At 51.3% G+C, this 17593-nt stretch overlaps 1 protein-coding gene across 1 annotated transcript in view; it reads left to right on the forward strand.

The window, feature by feature from the left end:
* Positions 1 to 17283, forward strand: part of Scara3 (scavenger receptor class A member 3) — a 36073-nt gene extending 18790 nt beyond the window's left edge. Inside the window, exons 3-6 of the mRNA XM_004630690.3 lie at positions 978 to 1097; positions 2852 to 2950; positions 3783 to 4826; positions 15863 to 17283. Coding sequence (XP_004630747.1) covers positions 978 to 1097; positions 2852 to 2950; positions 3783 to 4826; positions 15863 to 16314 — 1715 coding nt within the window. The 3' untranslated portion in view covers positions 16315 to 17283. The remainder of the gene's footprint in view (positions 1 to 977; positions 1098 to 2851; positions 2951 to 3782; positions 4827 to 15862) is intronic.
* The last annotated feature ends 310 nt before the right edge of the window (positions 17284 to 17593 follow it).

A 17593-nucleotide genomic window follows, 5' to 3' on the forward strand; every position in this document is an offset into this window, starting at 1 on the left:
TTGACAGAAGCGCTGTGTCTGCAGGGCAATCTGGAAGGGCCTCGGCCCTCTCCCCCAGCCAGGTACTGTGTGCCTAGGGCCTGTCTCCTAGCTGCCCTTACTTTGGTCTAGAGGGTGAGCTGGGCACCAGGGTTTTTAGCTGTTTCCAGTGCTCCTCGGGTGTAGCTGAGGCCCAGTTCACATAAGGAATTTCACAGTCAGGGCCACCACTGCATTCCCGTTGGCCACTGGTCACCTGCCAGAGTTTCCAGGAATACTGGCTCCCTCCTCCCTCCATGGCCTGGCTGCTGAACTGTATCCAGGTGCTTGGTGTCCAGGAAAAGTTACCTGCCCAGTTTGGGGACTGGTGTCTAGCTTTCAGTTTACCTTCTGGAGGTTCCCCCAGAGTGGAGGACTTTTAGTTTTAACATGGAATCTCTACAAACCACCCTGTTTTACCCCTACTGAGAAGTCCCCAGGATAGGAGAGTTGTAGCACTAAAGTCTAGAAAAATCTGGGCAAATCAGAACAAGCTGTCACCCAGCGAGGCTGCCATGTTGTGGGTCATCAATTGGGCCACTGCAGAGAAGAGAGGTTTCTTCACCCCATGGGACAAATGATGAGAATGACCATGGTGGAAGGCAGAGGTTTATGATTTTTGGGATTTGTTTTTGTTTTTGAAGTGCTGGGGATTAAACCCAGGGCCTTCCCATTGAACTATATCCCCAGAACTGTTTATTTTTTATTTTTAAATAAGGCCTGCATAAGTCGCTAAATTACCTGGGGTTGGCTTGCAATCCTCCTGACTCAGCCTCCCAGAATGTTGGGATCACAGGTGTGCACCACCACAACCAGCTAGGGGTTGTCACCTCCTTTCCAGTTGTTTTAAGACCTTGAGAAAGGAGGTGAGATGGGTAGGGAATGACAGTGGTGCTCCTGAGATGAAATGATCCAGCCCTCCCCTCTGGCCTAAACATCTGCTCTCCTGCCCCCCGCAGGCCAGCCAGGGCCCCGCTGCAGCCGCTGCCAGAAGAACCTGTCTCTGCACACGTCGGTGCGGATTCTGTACCTCTTCCTGGCTCTGCTCCTGGTGGCTGTGGCCGTGCTGGCCTCTCTGGGTGAGTCCAGGGCTCTGCTCAGACGGCAAAGGATTGTCTGCCCAGGGCCCTGTCCCTAAACTCCCTGTACCCGGAACCCAGAACCAGCATTTGTCCTGCTAGAAATCTTCACCACTAATCCACACTGAGAAGACTGGCTCCAGATTTCTAGGCAAGAATGAGCCATGTGGCCTTGCATGAGGCCACCCCCTAGCAGGGCTCCTGATGCCCACAGGTAAACTGAGGCAATGGGAGAAGACGGGCAGTCCTCGGTTTTAGTTCCAAATGAGAGTCCCTGGAGAACTTTAGAAACTATTGACGTCTGAGCCCCACCTGAGTGAAGGAAGTAATTCATGCCCAGTCCCCGGCTCTGCAGATGATTCCAATGTGTATCCAAGGCCCCAGTGACCAGGTCAGGTGACTCTTAAGCCCCTTCTGTGGCCCATGTGTTTCTCAAAGTGAGGTTGGATCCTCATGTGCATCCAGGGCACCCCTAGTATTCACTAAAATGCAAAATTCTGGGTGTCATGGAGACTTCTGGAATCTAAACCCTGCATGCAAGGCCAGGGAACTCGTTTGGTGCTTCTCCTGCATACTGCAATTTCTGTCACTGTGGTAGCGACCAGGGGACAGCATATGGCCAAGTTCAGGTAAGCTCACAGCGATGGCAAATTGATTAAAGTGAGCAGGTGATGTCTCCCTCAAATTGAGCTCCACACTTTCATTCTATAGATGAGATTAGCTCTGCACAGTTCAATTGATTTGGCGACAGTCATCCAACAAATTGATACCAATCTGGGTCTAAAGGCTGTGGTACCTCGCTCTGTGGCAGTGCAAATTCCGTGCCACCACAATTGACTTCAGAGGAGTGGTGGGAAACACTGCCAACCTTCCTTCCAACCTCTGGCCTCTTGTCTCTGCCAGTCCCCTTCAGCACCTCTTGTGCTGGGGTGTGCCCTGCCCAACACCATGCCCTCAGGAGGGCTCCATGCTGCCATTGTACAAAACACTCTATAAGCTTCTCTGGAGGGCAATTTGGCAACTTGTATGGAGGACCTCACAAGTGCTAATGTCTTTTGACCCGGTAATTCTTGCAACTTATCTAAAGAGAACACACAAACATTATATAAAAGGAATTGTTCTGGGGTCAAGAATTGTTCATGTTTACATGTCAGATTTTATTTATAAGTTAAGAAGAGGTGACAATAGTACAGGATTTTTAATGTCTTTATTGTACCATTTATATAGATACAGTGCAGATACAGAATTCAATGGCTTAAAAAGGGGCTTAGGCCTTGATGGAAAAATGTCCTTAACACAGAATAAAACCAAATAAGAGAAAATAAATGAGATATTCAGAATATCCAAGTTCTTTTCTCTAAAACAGTATATCTATGTAAATGTAGAATGTATGTAAACTTAATAATGACTAGAAGAAATTCCCAAAGGTATTGATGGGAGTGATCTTTGGGTGGCAGGACTAAAAATATTTTTTATTTTATCTTGTAGATTTTTTTCTGTATTTTCTCTATCCTTTCTTATGTTCAAGTCCAATTTCTAAAACCTCGGGAGAGAGGCATATTATTATTTTTTAAGATGTGCCAGATGCTGGTCATAAGAAGCACCTTCCCTTTCCATTTTCAGTAAGCCTCTGCAGAGAAGGGTGAGGGCTATAGTTACAGAGAACTGATAAAAATGCTTTCTCAACAGCCTGCGTGGGGAGGTTTGTTTCTCTGAACCAAAGCTCTGACACAACTTCTCATCTTTCCCTGCAGTTTTCAGGAAGGTAGACTCTCTCTCAGAAGACATCTCGTTGGCCCAGTCCATGTACAACAAGAAGCTCATGTCAATGCAGGAAAATCTTCAAGGACTGGGTAAGTATCATATGTCCAGATTGGGGGGGGGGGGCAGTGAGCCCATGCGGGGTGCCAGAGCAAGGCTGGATTCACCAGCTTTCTGGCACAAGACGAGGGCAGCTGCAGTCCCTGCTTCCCTCTCCAGTGAGCACCAACCATTCAAAGAGAGCCATTGCTGATGGACACTGAGTTCCAAAGCAGAGGTTTCTGGGAAGACTCTTGCCCGAGTCTACAGGTAGAAAAGAAGGTCAAAATGAAATGAGTCTTAAGACCTCCCAAAAGCCTCCCGATGCATCAGACCTTTACTCAATTTGTGGTGCTTTTTGCCCCCTGCTTTAATCAGAACATTTTAGGAAGGAAGGAAATAGGAGAAGCCATAATAGAAGGAATTAAAAGTAATTTGGTCTGATGCAAATAGAAAGTCCGGGCCTACCACTAACTAGTTGAGCATGATTTGGCAAGCTCCTTTCGAGTCACAAGGCAAAAATCCCTGTACCATCCTCCCTGCAGGAGAAAGGGAGAAGATTGAATAAGAACACATGTGAACATGTTTGGAGAAGTCCTAAAATATAAATGGGAAATTCTCAGCTACCTCAGATGAGCTATTAGGAGGTATTCTTGAGAATCATAGTGGAGTGGAAAACATGTCTTGAGTCTTGCCTCCCAGATCACATAGTAAAGATGTTTAGCGAAGATTTTCTGGGAAAGGATTCCATAGCAGGACTCAGGAAAAGAAGTAGGATCAGGAAGCCACTTGCCAATTTGTGGGGCTCTGAAATGTTCGATTTAAAGAAGTACCATTCTCCCACAGTCCATCAGCATTTCAAAATGTTGTCCCTTTCTCCTAAAGACCTGAAAGCCCTGAACAACTGTTCTTTCTGCCACGAGGCTGGGCAGCTGGGGCAAGAGATCAGGAAGCTACAGGAGGAGCTGGAGGGGCTGCAGAAGATGCTTCTTGCTCAGGAGGTCCAGTTAGACCAGACTTCTCAGGCCCATGAGCTGCTCTCCACCACCAGCAGCCAAATCTCCCAGGAGATGGGCAGTTGCGCCTTCTCCATCCACCAAGTCAACCAGTCTCTGGGACTGTTCCTGGTGCAGGTGAGGGGCTGGCAGGCCACGACAGCCAGCCTGGACCTCTCTCTAAAGGACCTCACCCAGGAGTGTTACGATGTCAAGGCTGCCACGCACCAGATCAACTTCACTGTGGGGCAGACTGCCGAGTGGATCCATGGGATCCAGCGGAAGACAGATGAGGAAACCCTCACCCTCCAGAAGATGGTCACTGACTGGCAGAACTACACCCGGCTCTTCAGTGGCCTGCGTACCACCTCTTCCAAGACTGGAGAAATGGTGAAGAACATTCAGGCCACCCTGGGGGCCTCCTCGCAGCGCATCAGCCAGAACTCCGAAAGCATGCACGACTTGGTGCTGCAGGTGATGGGCTTGCAGCTGCAGCTGGATAACATCTCCTCCTTCCTAGATGACCATGAGGAGAACATGCATGATCTCCAGTACCACACCCGCTATGCTCAGAACCGTACAGTGGAGAGGTTTGAGTCGCTGGAAGGACGCATGACTTCTCATGAGATCGAAATCAGCACCATCTTCACCAACATCAATGCCACTGACAACCACGTGCACAGTATGCTCAAATACCTGGACGACGTGCGGCTCTCCTGCACACTGGGCTTCCACACCCACGCGGAGGAGCTCTACTACCTAAATAAGTCTGTCTCCCTCATGCTGGGCACCACTGACCTACTCCGGGAGCGCTTCAGCCTGCTCAGTGCCCGGCTGGACTTCAATGTCCGCAACCTCTCCATGATCGTGGAGGAGATGAAGGCTGTGGACACGCAGCATGGAGAAATCCTTCGCAATGTCACCATCCTGCGCGGTAAGGTGGGGCAGGCTGGGCAGGATTGCTCCCACACTCCCGAAGGCCTTTGGTCATCTTACCGGATGCAGAAGCACCACATTTTAGTGGTGCTAACACAGTCTTGTAGCAAATGTCCAGGACAGTAGATAGCCTTAAGGTGTCCTTGCAAATGTCTTTTGGGAGGGAAGTACAGCTCCCACCATTGCCTACCATACATCTCTGGATTTTTATGTATGTATTTATTCAGTTGGTTCCACACAAAGAAATAGGGAGGACTTGTAGTTTGGAAACTTCCCACTCTTGTATTTTTCCATTCCTGTTCCCTCCTCAATGTTCTCATCTGCCCATTCAGCCACCTGCCCCTCCCTGAGCTATCACTCTGATCAACTGTTCTCCATGTGCCCATGTTTGGGTCAGAGTTCTCCAGGGAGCAGAACCAGTGAGGTATTGATAGGTGATAGACGGACATATAGGTAGGTAGGTAGGTAGGTAGGTAGGTAGGTAGGTAGATAGATAATTGGCTTATACTTTAGTTTGTTAAAGCTAAAAAATCCAAATCTGCAGAGCTGATGCCCCAGTCAGAAATCCATTATGTGGGAAGAGCTCTCTGAGTCCAGGGAAGGTCTACTCATTTAGGCCTCCCACTGGATGAGATCCACCCACGTTAGGAAGGGCAGTCTGTTCCACTCAGTCTATCAGTTTAAATGTCAGTCTTTTCCAAAGTGATGCTCATTCATGCAAATGAATGATTGACCAAAACTTGTCACCATGGCCTTGTCAAAGTGACAATAAAATTAGTCATCACAAGTCCATCCCTTGTTAACTTGGCACTCATGCATTTTTCCAAGTACCACCATGCTTACTCTCCAAATAAAGATAACAGTGCCATGGCTCTGCCTAACATAACGCAACTGTCCTGTGGACTCCAAAATGCACTCATCATTTCCACAGAGAAGACTGAATGGCCTCGGACGAGTTTTACTCTTCTCCTTCAGTCCTGTAACGCAAATTCTATGATGTAAGTTAGCATTGCATAAATAGCATCGTACGAAGTCAACAGATTTTAAGGGACACAGGATAAAGCGAAAAGGGAGTAAACCAATTTGTTTACTAGATACACACACAGAGATGCATTCATAACAGAATAAGGGGAAAGCGCTCATGATAATTGCAGTCCTTATTTCTGTAACTGGTGATCACTTATGGCTACCCTCCTCCACTTCTCATTGCAAATCCTCTTTGCTCTCAGGAAGCACCCCTGTGAGTTGTGACTCTGTTCTAAAGGTTCTGGGCCATTCACCTTCGCGACTGGGTTGGGCTGTTGATTTCCAGTTGAACTTGATCACTGGACATGCCAGGGCATCTCTTGCACTTCAAGTGTACTCTTCCTCACCTCCACTGGGGAGTGGCAGGGCAACTTCTCCTTTGTATTCAGAGTCAATCACTCAAGCCAGCCCGGTGGTTCCTGTCTTTTCCTGCCGATTCAGTCATGAGGACTCCAAAGTGGCCAGGTAGCAGCCTTGACATCCTATTCCACGGAGTCACCATTATGTCTCCTGGTGGAAGCTCTCTGCCTGCTGACCTGAGACTTCTAACTCAGCAGAACATAAGCAGAAAGAGGAAGCCATAATTTTATCAGTGGGTCACTAGCTAGAGTAGTAGGTGGCGCTACTCACATTACCTCTCCTTGATTCCTGGACATGCGAATCCTGGCTGTAGAAGTCATGCAGTATACTGGGTGCTGACTCAGAGCAAGTACAGCCTTCTGGAGAGCCTTGCCCTGAGTCTGCAACGTGTGGCCACCTACCTGTTGTTGTGTCTCAGTCTCCAAAAGGCAATTCTATTGTTCTAGTGAGCCGTTTACTTCAGGATGATGAGAGATGTGGTAAGACTGGTGAATTCTGAGCATGAGCCCAAGGCCACAATTCATTTACTGTGAAAGGAATTCCTTGGTCAGGAGCAGTGCTGTGCGAATACCGTGATGGTGGATTAATGAGCCATGTAACTCTGTGGATGGTAGTTTTACTTGAAGTATTGCATGCAAGGAAGGCAAATGCATATCAGAATAAGCATCTTTATTCCAGTAAGAAGAAAACATTGCCCTTTCCACGAGGAAAGTGGTTCAATGTAATCACATGCCATGCAGGCGGCTGATCACACTGGGGAATGGCATCATATGAGGGACCAAGAATTATCTGTGCTCCTGGCAGCTTGGACAGTAGCAGAGGCCACAGTCAGGTTGGCTTTGGTGAGTGGAGGTCCCCGTTGATGAGGTCGTGCATAACCTCTATCACTGTCATCACATCCACTTCATTCATGAGGCCACAGGCTGATGACACAGAATGGATCATTCTACACATTTCATGATTAAAATTCTCCCTTCTGGGGTTACTCTTGGTGGGCATTGATATGGGATACAAATAACTTTATAACTTTTGCCCATTCAGAGAGAGATCCCCATACCTCATGCCCCAATTTCCTCATCACCAATTTCCTAATCATGTTCCTTCCAAGTCCCTGCCCATGCAGCCTAATTATTAGCCAAAGCCCAAGAATCAGAGTATAAATGCACATCTGGCCACTTCTTCTGTATGAAAAGAATAACCAAATGCAATGACCAGGGTTCTGTCCACTGAGAGGTTTTCCCTTTACTCCACCCTTCTGGGATGTCCCAGAAAGGGCTGTAATGTTGCAACTGTCCATTTTTGGGTGGCATCTGCATCTCACACAGAATTATATGTAAGCCAGGCTCAGCTTTTTTTCTTTTCTTTTCTTTTTTTTTTTTTTTTTTTTTTTTTTTCTCATCTGATTGCAGGAAAACCCAGGGGGCCATAAGTGCCACAAAAGTGGGGACCGAGGGCCACTTCTCCATGCAATTTACTTTTACCTTGAGGTCCTGCTCAGGCCTGATCACATATATACCACATCCATTTGATCATTGAGCATGGCTGTGCATGCCCAGTTTATGGCTTGGTGGGTCAACTACCCAAGTCATGATGGGCGGTTCAGTTCACAAGGTAGTTTGATGGCCTGCACACGTGTTCAGTCTCCAGTGAGGTCCCATAGCATCCCAAGAGCTGCTATCTGTGGAGAGCAGTTATTTGTAGAGAATGGCAACGCATTTCTCCAGAATCCTAAGAGACTGTCCTATGAGTCACCCACAGAGCCCTGCCAAAGGCTGCAAACAGCATCCCTATCTTCCACTAATATTTCAGGTACCACTCAGTCTACTATGGGCCAAGTGGTAGGGCAGCTTGTGCAGAAGTCCGGACCTATTATAGAGCTTTCTCCCATACCGTGTCTCACTCAAACACAGCAGCTTTTCAGACCACTAGGTACATTGGCTGTACTAACATGCACAGATGAAGATGTTGTTTCCAAAATCTATAGAGGTGGGGCCGGGGACATGGCTCAGTGGAATAAGCGCTTCCCTGGCAAACCCAAGGGTCTGAGTTCAATCCCTGGTTCTGCCAAAAAAAAAAAAAAAAAAAAAAAAATCTATAGAGGCCCAGTGGAATTAATCTCTGCAATCCTCCAAGCATGCAGTCCAGTCTTGCTTTCTGTTCAGTATTTTCCAAGGTAAATAGCTTGGCCTTCTCACCATAATAGCCCTCACCCGGAGCTGGTGAGAAATCACCACAGCATGAACTTAGGGGCCCAGCGCTCCCGTTATGATTCAGACAGAGCTGAGCTTCACTGACCACCCAACCCTTGATAGCCCCTACTCCAGCTATTGGCCCAGGTGATGTTTGGGACTCCTGGAATCAGCATCCACTCAGAGCCAGCTTCTACCAAGGTGACTGTGCATTGGGAAGAGGAAGTGGTCAGACTGCATGCTTCTATTCGGTATCTAAAAGATTCCTCCACTGGATTCCTTTACACCAGGAATTTGGTTGATTCCTTAAAGCCAACCCCCAGAAAGTGTGTGTCTTCGTGCAAAGGATGCTGAGCCTGAAAATTTAGCAGATCTTGGCTCTAGAGATTAGGACAAGTGGCCACAGTGACCTGGCAGTTCCAAAAGTTACAGTTTACATTTGAGAAGCGAAGCATCTTGGCTGAGTCACCCAGGAAGCCCCAAGAAGATTGCAGGAAGCCCCGGGATCCGACAGCTCTCCCCTCCACAGAGCTCAGGCTCGGAGCTTGCCTGTGAGTCTCTGTTTCTCCTTGGCCATTTAGTCCCAGGCCTGTGTTGACTCCACTTTCTGTCCCTCAGAGTTTCTACTCCGCTGAGTACTTTTCTTTACCTAGATTGGTGGGGTGTGTGCAGAAGAGTCTGTTTGCTTCTTTTATTTTTGCACCAGCACCAGGCACTCTACTGAGTATTTCTCTGGGAACTGTCGCCTTCCCACGGTTTCCACAGCTCACAGTCAACTGTGTCTGAAAATATAATATAGGCAATTCCATATTTTAAGAAAGGGAGACCACAGTCACATAACTCCTGCAACAGTATACTGTTGTAATTGTCTCACCGTAAGTTGTCGCTGTTAATCTCTTCTCATACTTAGAAATGAGGCTTTATCACAGTGGGCACATATAAGAAGAGACTTAGTGTCTGCGGGGCTGGGTACCATCTCCGGCTTCAGCACCCATGCGGGGCCTTGGGACGGAAGCTCTGGAGGAAAGGAGGAAACTGCGGTACGGGAGAAAAGGCCCATGTTGGTGTCTCTTTTATAGAAAGGTAACCTGAGACGGGGAATGTGTGGGTAAGGAGTGAGTTCAAGGTCAACACTGGATTTAAAATCCTGACCCCCCAGCACAGTTCTTAGATAGGAGACGGAGATGCAGAGACCCCCACAGACATTTCTGCCTGGGTCCTGCTTAGGTACAGGGTGTGGGGCCGACCATGCAGGAGCAGACAACGTCCAGGGCAGTGAGCAGAATACAGGCCTGGAGAAGCTTTGCTGCTCTCCTGATCATGGCAGGGTTCTCAGCAGAGGGCTTCATCTTAGCTGAGACATTCAGCCTCCCGTGTTTACACTGTATCGACGGTCGCAATTCCTGCTGGTCACGGAGATCATTGTGTGTCAAATGGCTCCTGTCTGGGAAAATGTCAGGGGCACCAGGCACACGCCATCCTGGGACCTGGCCACCCATTCCCTCATCCACAGATGGGCTGAGGCTGTGGCACTGCAGCCAGTGGCAAGGTATCCCTCCAGCCAGGCCGAGTTGTGGCTAGAATGAAGGGGGAGGAAGGTGGAAGCCACAGGCCATGAGGAAAGGGCCACAGACCAATCGAAGGACAGGAGCCTGGCTTCTCATTTGCTCTGAGTGCTTAAGCAAAATCATTTAGTCTCTCTAGACCTTGCTTTTTTTTTTTTTTTAATTTAAAAACAAAATTTACTTGCCATATTTTAGAAAATCAATTTTTTAAAATTTATTTGGTATAGGGTCTCACTACGCAGCTTGGACTCATGCTGATCCTCCTGTTTTCAGCCTCGCCAGGACTGGGATTACAGACATGTGCCACCACACCTGGTCTCAGTGGCCTGGCTCAGCACACCGGGGGGCAGGGCCAGCATGGCATGTGGTGCGGGGGATCAAACCATGGTCCCTGAGCTTGCCTGAGCAGGCGCTTAGTCCACTGAACTGTCTCACCAGCCCTAGTTGCTGTTTTTTTTAATCTCAGAACATTTTATTAGTACATGTTTGCAGTAGTCACCATGGGTAACTGGTACGCATTTGTGCCACATCTTCATTCTTTTGCCGTTCCTTTCCCTCCCTCGTTCTCTTGGTCTGTAGCCCATGAAAAAGATCTTTCTCCCCCTTTCCTATTATCCATATAGGGCCAGGAGTGTAGCTCAGAAGCACAAGCACCTGCCTGGCAAGGACAAGGGCCTGAGTTTGATTCCCAGCACAAAAGAAAAGAAGCTATTATCTTTTACTTTGCTATTTAATGTGTTTATGTTTAGGGTTTCTCATATAAGAGAAAACTTGTGATAGTCAAGCTGTTGTGTCTGGTGCACCCCACTTTCCTACAAATGGCCCAAGCTCATCCTTCTCTGTGGCAGAGTACTGCTCCACTCCGTGTACATACCACACTTGCTTTATCCATTCATCTGGTGATGGGCATATTGGCGGCTTCCAAGGTTTAGCTGCTATGAGCACATGGGTGAGCACGGCCCACTGTAAAATGATCTCACCCTGCCCCTTGCCACCCGCAATAAGGGCTCAGGCCAGCTGACCTCGAGACATACTGCAGCACTAACGCCTCACCTCTACTGCGTAAAGAGAAGCCCGTGCCACTCCGTGGCGTTGGGACCCGGCCCCAACATTTATCTCTTCCTGCTGTGTAGGATAATGTGTGTCGCCACTAGGCAGTGTCATGCGAGGACTGGAATTAGACACAGAACCCTTTGCCGTTAGCTGAGCAGTCTGGGGCTTGGGCTAGGCTCAACTCCATGACCTCGTCCACAAAGAAGATTATTAACAGCTGCACTGCCTCTACTTCGTGGGGTAGTTGTGTCAGCACTAACAGTGAGCGTGAACAAATTCCCATGTATTATAAAAGGGTGTCCCCACCCTGGCGTAAGGGGTTATTCTGACAGCACACAGGCTCCATATCTGACTCCCAAGTACACACTCTGGAAGGTACTTGAGAGGTGTTTGTTCATTGAGCGAACAAATGAAAATGTGACCAAAACTGAGCCGGAGCCCCACGAAGCGCAAGAGGGAGACGGGTTTGCTGCCTGCTGTGGTGGTGCACACTTGTGATCCCAGTGCTCTGGGCACTGAGGCAGGACAATCACAGATTCAAGTCCAGCCTGGGCAACTTACTGACTTAGTGAGACTTTGTCTCAAAATGAAAAATAAAAACCTTTAAGGGCTGGAGTACAGCTCAGTGCAATGGCCCTGGGTTCAGTCTCTGGTATGTCCCCCAAAAGACACAGAGGAACTGAATTTAGAAACCTACTCCATGAGCACCATCTCCATCTTACTTTCACACCCAAAGAGTTCCGGAGTTTATGCTACAAATGGAAATGCAGAGCTGCCTCTTCCTCCTGTGGGTCAGGGCAGGAGAGCTGCCTGGGTGAGGAAGAGGAGCTGTAGCCTAGAGCCTGAATTCTTGGTTTCCAGGGCCTGTGGCTCGCTCCTCGCAGCTCAGCCAGGGCTGCAGCCTTCGCCTGGCTTCCTGCCTCTCCACCGGCATTCACTGCCCCCAGTGATGCCTCAGGAGAGGTGCTCTGCAGCCGAGGACCTGAGGCCAGCCTCTCCAAGCCCCTCTCCTGGGACAGTGGCCTCTCCCGAGACCGGGGCAATGTCTTGGCTCTTCGCCAGCAGTGCCAGTTGCTCTTGGTGGACGGTTTGGTGTATCACACATACGTCTGTGCTAGGCAGAAGTGTTTGTCCGCCGGCATGTTTTTCAGCACTCTTGAGGTGAGCACAGCCAAGACCGAGAATCCCTGGCCCAGGAACACAGCGAGCTTGTGCCCGGCCACCCAGGCTGCTGACAGCAGAGCTGGCACTGCAACTGGGGCCCTGGCGTCCAGGCCAGGGCCTCTTCTGTGGGGCCAGCACCCCAAGGGATGCCCCCTCTGGCTCTTCTGCCCTCCTGCTAATACCCCACCTCACCCCTGGGTGGGCAGATTGGTGTTCTGGGAGCGTGCATTCTTGGGGCCATCCTCACAAACCCCTCCCCACCCAGTGCACACCACAGAGCCACCCCCTCATCTCAGACATGCGGTCATCTAACTGTGGCCGAAGCCTAATTACAGTATGTGGCTTCCTGCATCATCACGGGCTGCAGGGGACCCAAGGAGCCCAGTACCCTTGCCCAGCTGTCACCTCAGCCCCCACTGCTGGATTTCCATCCTTGACTTAAGAAGCATCCCCTCCACAAACAGCAGCCCAGAGCCCTCCCCTTGGACCCTCAGCCTTGTCCTTATTGGTATCCTCTCCCTGGCGAAGGCCACACCAGCCAGTCCTTAGCCCTCATCCTCGTGCTAACTGTGAGCAGTGGACTTTGTCCCTGGACACTCCCATCCCCACCCACTAATTCTCAGGACTCAAGGCTGGCCCAGCAGCAGGGCTGCTCTGTTCATCCAGGAAGGAGCCGCACGGAGGACACTTCCCACTCTGTGGGGACATGCAGCACCCTCAGGGAAGGGCCCCAGGCCCTCTCCCTCCTCCAGAAAGCACCCAGGCTGCAGATGTGGACAGGGGAGGCTCAAGGCCTGACCAACTCCTCCGCTGACCTCATGGGGCATTGGGCATGCTGCCACTTTCTGCTCCATGGCTCACTATATGTAAAGTGGCAACCACAGCCTAATTCCAGGGGCACAGCAGAGACTCAGTCGACAAATGTTGACTACCCTCATGGCCCTTTCCCTCTTAGCCCTGGAGCCAGGGCCATGGACAGCACCATGCAGACTCCGTCCACCAGTTGCCTGTCCTGGGCACCTGTTTGCATGAGCCCCAGGCTGCAGGAGAGGTAGGCTTCTGGAACTTTCTGCACTGCTGTGCTCCTGGCTGCTGCCTGGGACCCTGCCAGATCTCAGCATTGGGCAGCAGTGCCAACCTTGCCGGGGCTGGATCTAGAGAAGGGGGTAAGCTCCCCTTCCTGCCGCTTGCTCCACACACGGGACAATGAAGTGGACAGTGTGACCAAGTCTTCTGCCCAGTCCTCCCCATCCAAGAACTGTGCTTGGAAGAGGAGCCAGGGAAGACTGGTGGGGAGGAGGAAGAGCGGCTTGGGCTCCATTTGTCCTCTGTCACTGCCACTTTGCAGACACTCAGGAGCCCTTACAGTGGCCCTTGTGCTCCTCAGGAACAAGGAGGAGGTCATCACCAAGAGGATGGCCTCAGAAAGAAAGGGTACCGGGGGAGAGTGAGGAGACATCAGCTGGCCTCACAGGCAGGGCAAGAGTCCTCTTCAAGAGGAGACTTCTCAGGTTGGAGACAGGGATGGCGGCCAATCCCACCCAGAGGTCAGAGCAAAGAGAGGGAGAGAACAAGGGAGCTGACATCAGGCCTGCAGGAGCCTCCATTCCCAGAGCAGGTGGCAACGGGCCTACTGAAGCCACCAAAGATCAGTGACCAAGGCAAGGGGCATGTGGCCACCCAGCCAGGCAGTAGGAAGGGGTACAGAGCTATAGGAGTGCTTGGGAGCCATATGCGTGACTCTCGGCGGTATTCGGTGCAGCTCAATTGTGGGCAGTAAGCACAAGTTGACCAGGTATCTCAGCTGTACTAAGTGCAATTCTCGGCTGAACTCTGCGTGTTGGCGTGTGGGGTACAGAATTGCCCAGCACTGCTCCACCATCCATGCAGCCTCCTGGGGCCTCTCAGCCTCTGAATAGTCTCTGCTTTTCCAGGCCTCAGCCAGCTCAGGAGCCAGGAGCAGAGTCAGGATGAAGACAGATACCGTGGCCTTGCCTGCTCCCAGCAAGGCCTGCCAGGCTGGGGGAGGTGGCTCGGGCATGGACGTCTGCCTGTGCCTGTGTTGTTCTGGCCTGGGCTGCCAGGGGCTCGCTGGGGACCAAAGGGCAAGTCCTACCGCTGGCTTCGCTTAGGCCAGGTTGTTGTGGTTGTTGTCATTGTTGTCAGCTGCTCCCAACCAAGCCAACCGCAGACACTCCACCTCTCTGCTGGCATGCCACGTGAGCCCACGCAAGGCCACATACTCGCGGCAGCTGGTGGCAGGGAACGGACTGGAAGGTTTTTATTGGCTCTGGCAGTGCTGACTCCATCTGGGGCCTGGTTTCCAGGTTAGGTCATAATGGAGAACCGAAACTGTTCCATGGAGAAACACTGAGAGAGACAGAGGGCCATGCTCGGGGTGGGGAGCGTGGGGGCAGGAGGGCGTATCAGCCAGAGCATGGGTCCTGATGCCACAGAACTGCATCTGGGCTGCTTAGAGGGCTCTGGGCTCTGGTGTCCAACATCCCTGCCCCGAGAGATGTCCTGGGTTCTATTTCCTCTGGGCAGCCATGGGGACATCACTTCATCCTGTGAGGACACAGAGGCCTCAGGGACACCTGGCCTCAGGGACACACTACCTTCTGAGGAAAGCCAGGTTGGCCATAGTGAAAGCCACTGTCTCTACACCAAAACCCTCATGGGCCAGGGCATGTGTGTGCTCCTGATGCATTCTTGTGTGTCTTGGCAGAGTGACAGACTCTGTCTGCTGTGTGTTCTCGGGGCTGGGACAAGTCTGAGAGGCAGTGACTGAGCAAGGAGGACATGAAATCAGGGTTCCACAGCCTGGAAGGCCATACTCCATCTCTGAGTCTCCTCCGGTCTGGTATCAGGTCCAGAGCAGCCATCTCCAAGCACATCCGAATGTTCCTGACTGTGCCCAGCTCTGTGTGCAAGCCTGGGATGTGAAATGTGTGTCTTTCTACCTTTCTGGGGCGGTCCAGCACTGGCTTTCCCGAGCTGCGATTTAAACTTAAAGATCCAGAGGGTAGAGGTGTCAAGAGCCAAGAGAAGAGGCTGCAGTGGTTAGGAAGGCTTCTCCAAGGACTCACGCTTTCCCTGGGCCCTTGCTGTGAGCCTCACCTACCCTGCCCTGGGACTATCTTCTTCTCATTCCTCACCTTCTCCATCTTTTTTAAATTTATTTATTTGTGTGTGTGTGTGTGTAATATGTTTTTTTTCCATAATTTTATTGAGAAATAAATAGTAATGAGACAGTTTTAAATCAAACTGTTAGGACAGTTTCCACTTTGTCCATCTTCCCCTGATTCCACCCATGTTCCCAGATGCCTGGGAGGTCGAGAGCCAGCGTGGCAGTCGAACACCCTAAGGAGGTGTGGAAGCCTGGCCCAGGCTCCAGAGCATGACAGAAAGCCCGACCTCTGCCTCCGCTGAGCAGTCTCTTCTCAGCCTGGACTCATGTGCATGCTCAGAGCGGTGAGCATCGAAGTCAGGATGCAAGTGTTAGTCCTGCACCAGGCCTGACTGCAGACACTGGTGCATGTTGTCCCACAGAATCTGCTGTCTTGTCCCCATTTCACCAATGGTAAAATCATCAGTCTGCACATCCAGAGGTGGCACCCCTGGGCTGGCACTGTGCCCCTCTTAACTAACCTGTGCCCTCTTCTCTCCCACCCCAGGTGCCCCCGGGCCTCCAGGACCAAGAGGACTCAAAGGAGACTCAGGCGTAAAAGGTCCTGTTGGTGGCAGAGGATCCAAAGGAGACCTTGGCAGCTTGGGCCCCCCTGGACCCCAGGGTCCTCAGGGGCAGCCTGGGGAGCCCGGACCAATGGGCGAAAGAGGACCAATTGGCCCACGAGGTTTCCCAGGCCTCAAAGGCTCAAAGGGCAGCTTTGGCACTGGAGGAACAAGAGGACAGCCAGGCCCCAAAGGGGATGTGGGGCCCCTGGGGCCAGAGGGGCCTCCTGGGTCTCCAGGACCCTCAGGGCCTCAGGGGAAACCAGGAATAGCAGGGAAGACAGGGTCACCAGGCCAGCGGGGGGCCACGGGGCCTAAGGGTGAACCAGGAATCCAGGGTCCCCCTGGCTTGCCTGGGCCCCCAGGCCCACCAGGAAGCCAGAGCCCCTATTGAAAAGGGTCCTTGGCCCAGACACTGCTGCACAGAAAGGGGTGGGAGCTTAGGAAAGCTCAAAAGCTTCACTACAGAAAATCAAAGTCATCTGACCGAAATGTGGGGTGTTCCCCAGAGCTAACCCTGCAGCTTTGGGATCCCCAGTGGTGACTGTACCACAGGAAAGCGTGCACACGCGCGCGCACACACACACACACACACACACACACACACACACACACTTCCCTGCTGGCCAGGGGTGATGATGGGGTTTCCCTGGCTGTGCAGGAGGAGAGAGCAGAAGCCCCTCTCCCGTGACTGAACCAGCCAGAAGGTGGCCACCTCAAGAAGAAGGTCTTGAATCTGTCCCTGGATGGTAGTCAGCTCCTGCCTTTCCAGCCCCTTCGCACCCTTGCTGACCAGCAGTTTCCCACAGCTTCCTCTGGCTGAGAAGAACTAGGGAGGGTTGGTGGTGTAGCTCAGAGGTAGAATACTTGTCTAGTATGTGGGAAACACTGGTTCCATCCCTAGTATCCCTGAAGGGGGAAAAAAAAAAAAAAAAAAGATCCAGGGAAAGGTTTGCAGGGCATTATAGTTGAAATTCCAGGGAGGAGGTGGGTGTGGCACCAGCAAGCCCTAAGGTCATCCTGGAAACCGAGCTCCCCCTGCCTCAAACAGGACAGTGAGACTGTTCACATGGTACCCCTGACAAATCTGTCATTTCCTTTCAAAGCATTTCCGACGTAAATCTTGCCTCTGTATCTCAGGAGCACTCTCGAGGGAATCCAAGCAACAGTTTCATCAGCAGGTGGAGATGCCACGGGCCCTGGAAATCCTGCCCAAGTGCTGTCTGGTACCCAGAAAGGCTGCAGAGGTGGCAGCAGGAGGCGGGGGCAGGCACAAAAGCTGCTCCTGAAGCTGGCATGCTTTGTTCCAGCAGAACTCTTTGGTGACCAGGAAGAACCAGAGTGCCACAAGCCCCCCCCCCCCGAAAAAGAGGCCTCTTCACGCACTGTCCTGCCATAGCCATGCACTGACCTAGCCTCACTGTGACCCAAAATGCCCCTCTGCACATGAGCAGCGAACTGGGTAGGCATGGGGAGAGCCTGGACATCCACAGGAGGCTCCTTTGGGGGTCACTTCCTACCCGCCATCAGCCTCCGGAGCACATTGGCAGAGGGGATGACGGGAAGTTACCCAGCAGGAAGCGCATCTTCCTGGGCTGACCTCGCTGGAAAGCTGTCTACCTTTATGTCAAGCACATTCAGTCACTGCGGTGTCAAGCATGGAGCGGTCTTTT

Source organism: Octodon degus, unplaced genomic scaffold (assembly GCF_000260255.1).
Source record: "Octodon degus isolate 3935 unplaced genomic scaffold, OctDeg1.0 scaffold00036, whole genome shotgun sequence".
NCBI lineage: Eukaryota > Metazoa > Chordata > Mammalia > Rodentia > Octodontidae > Octodon > Octodon degus.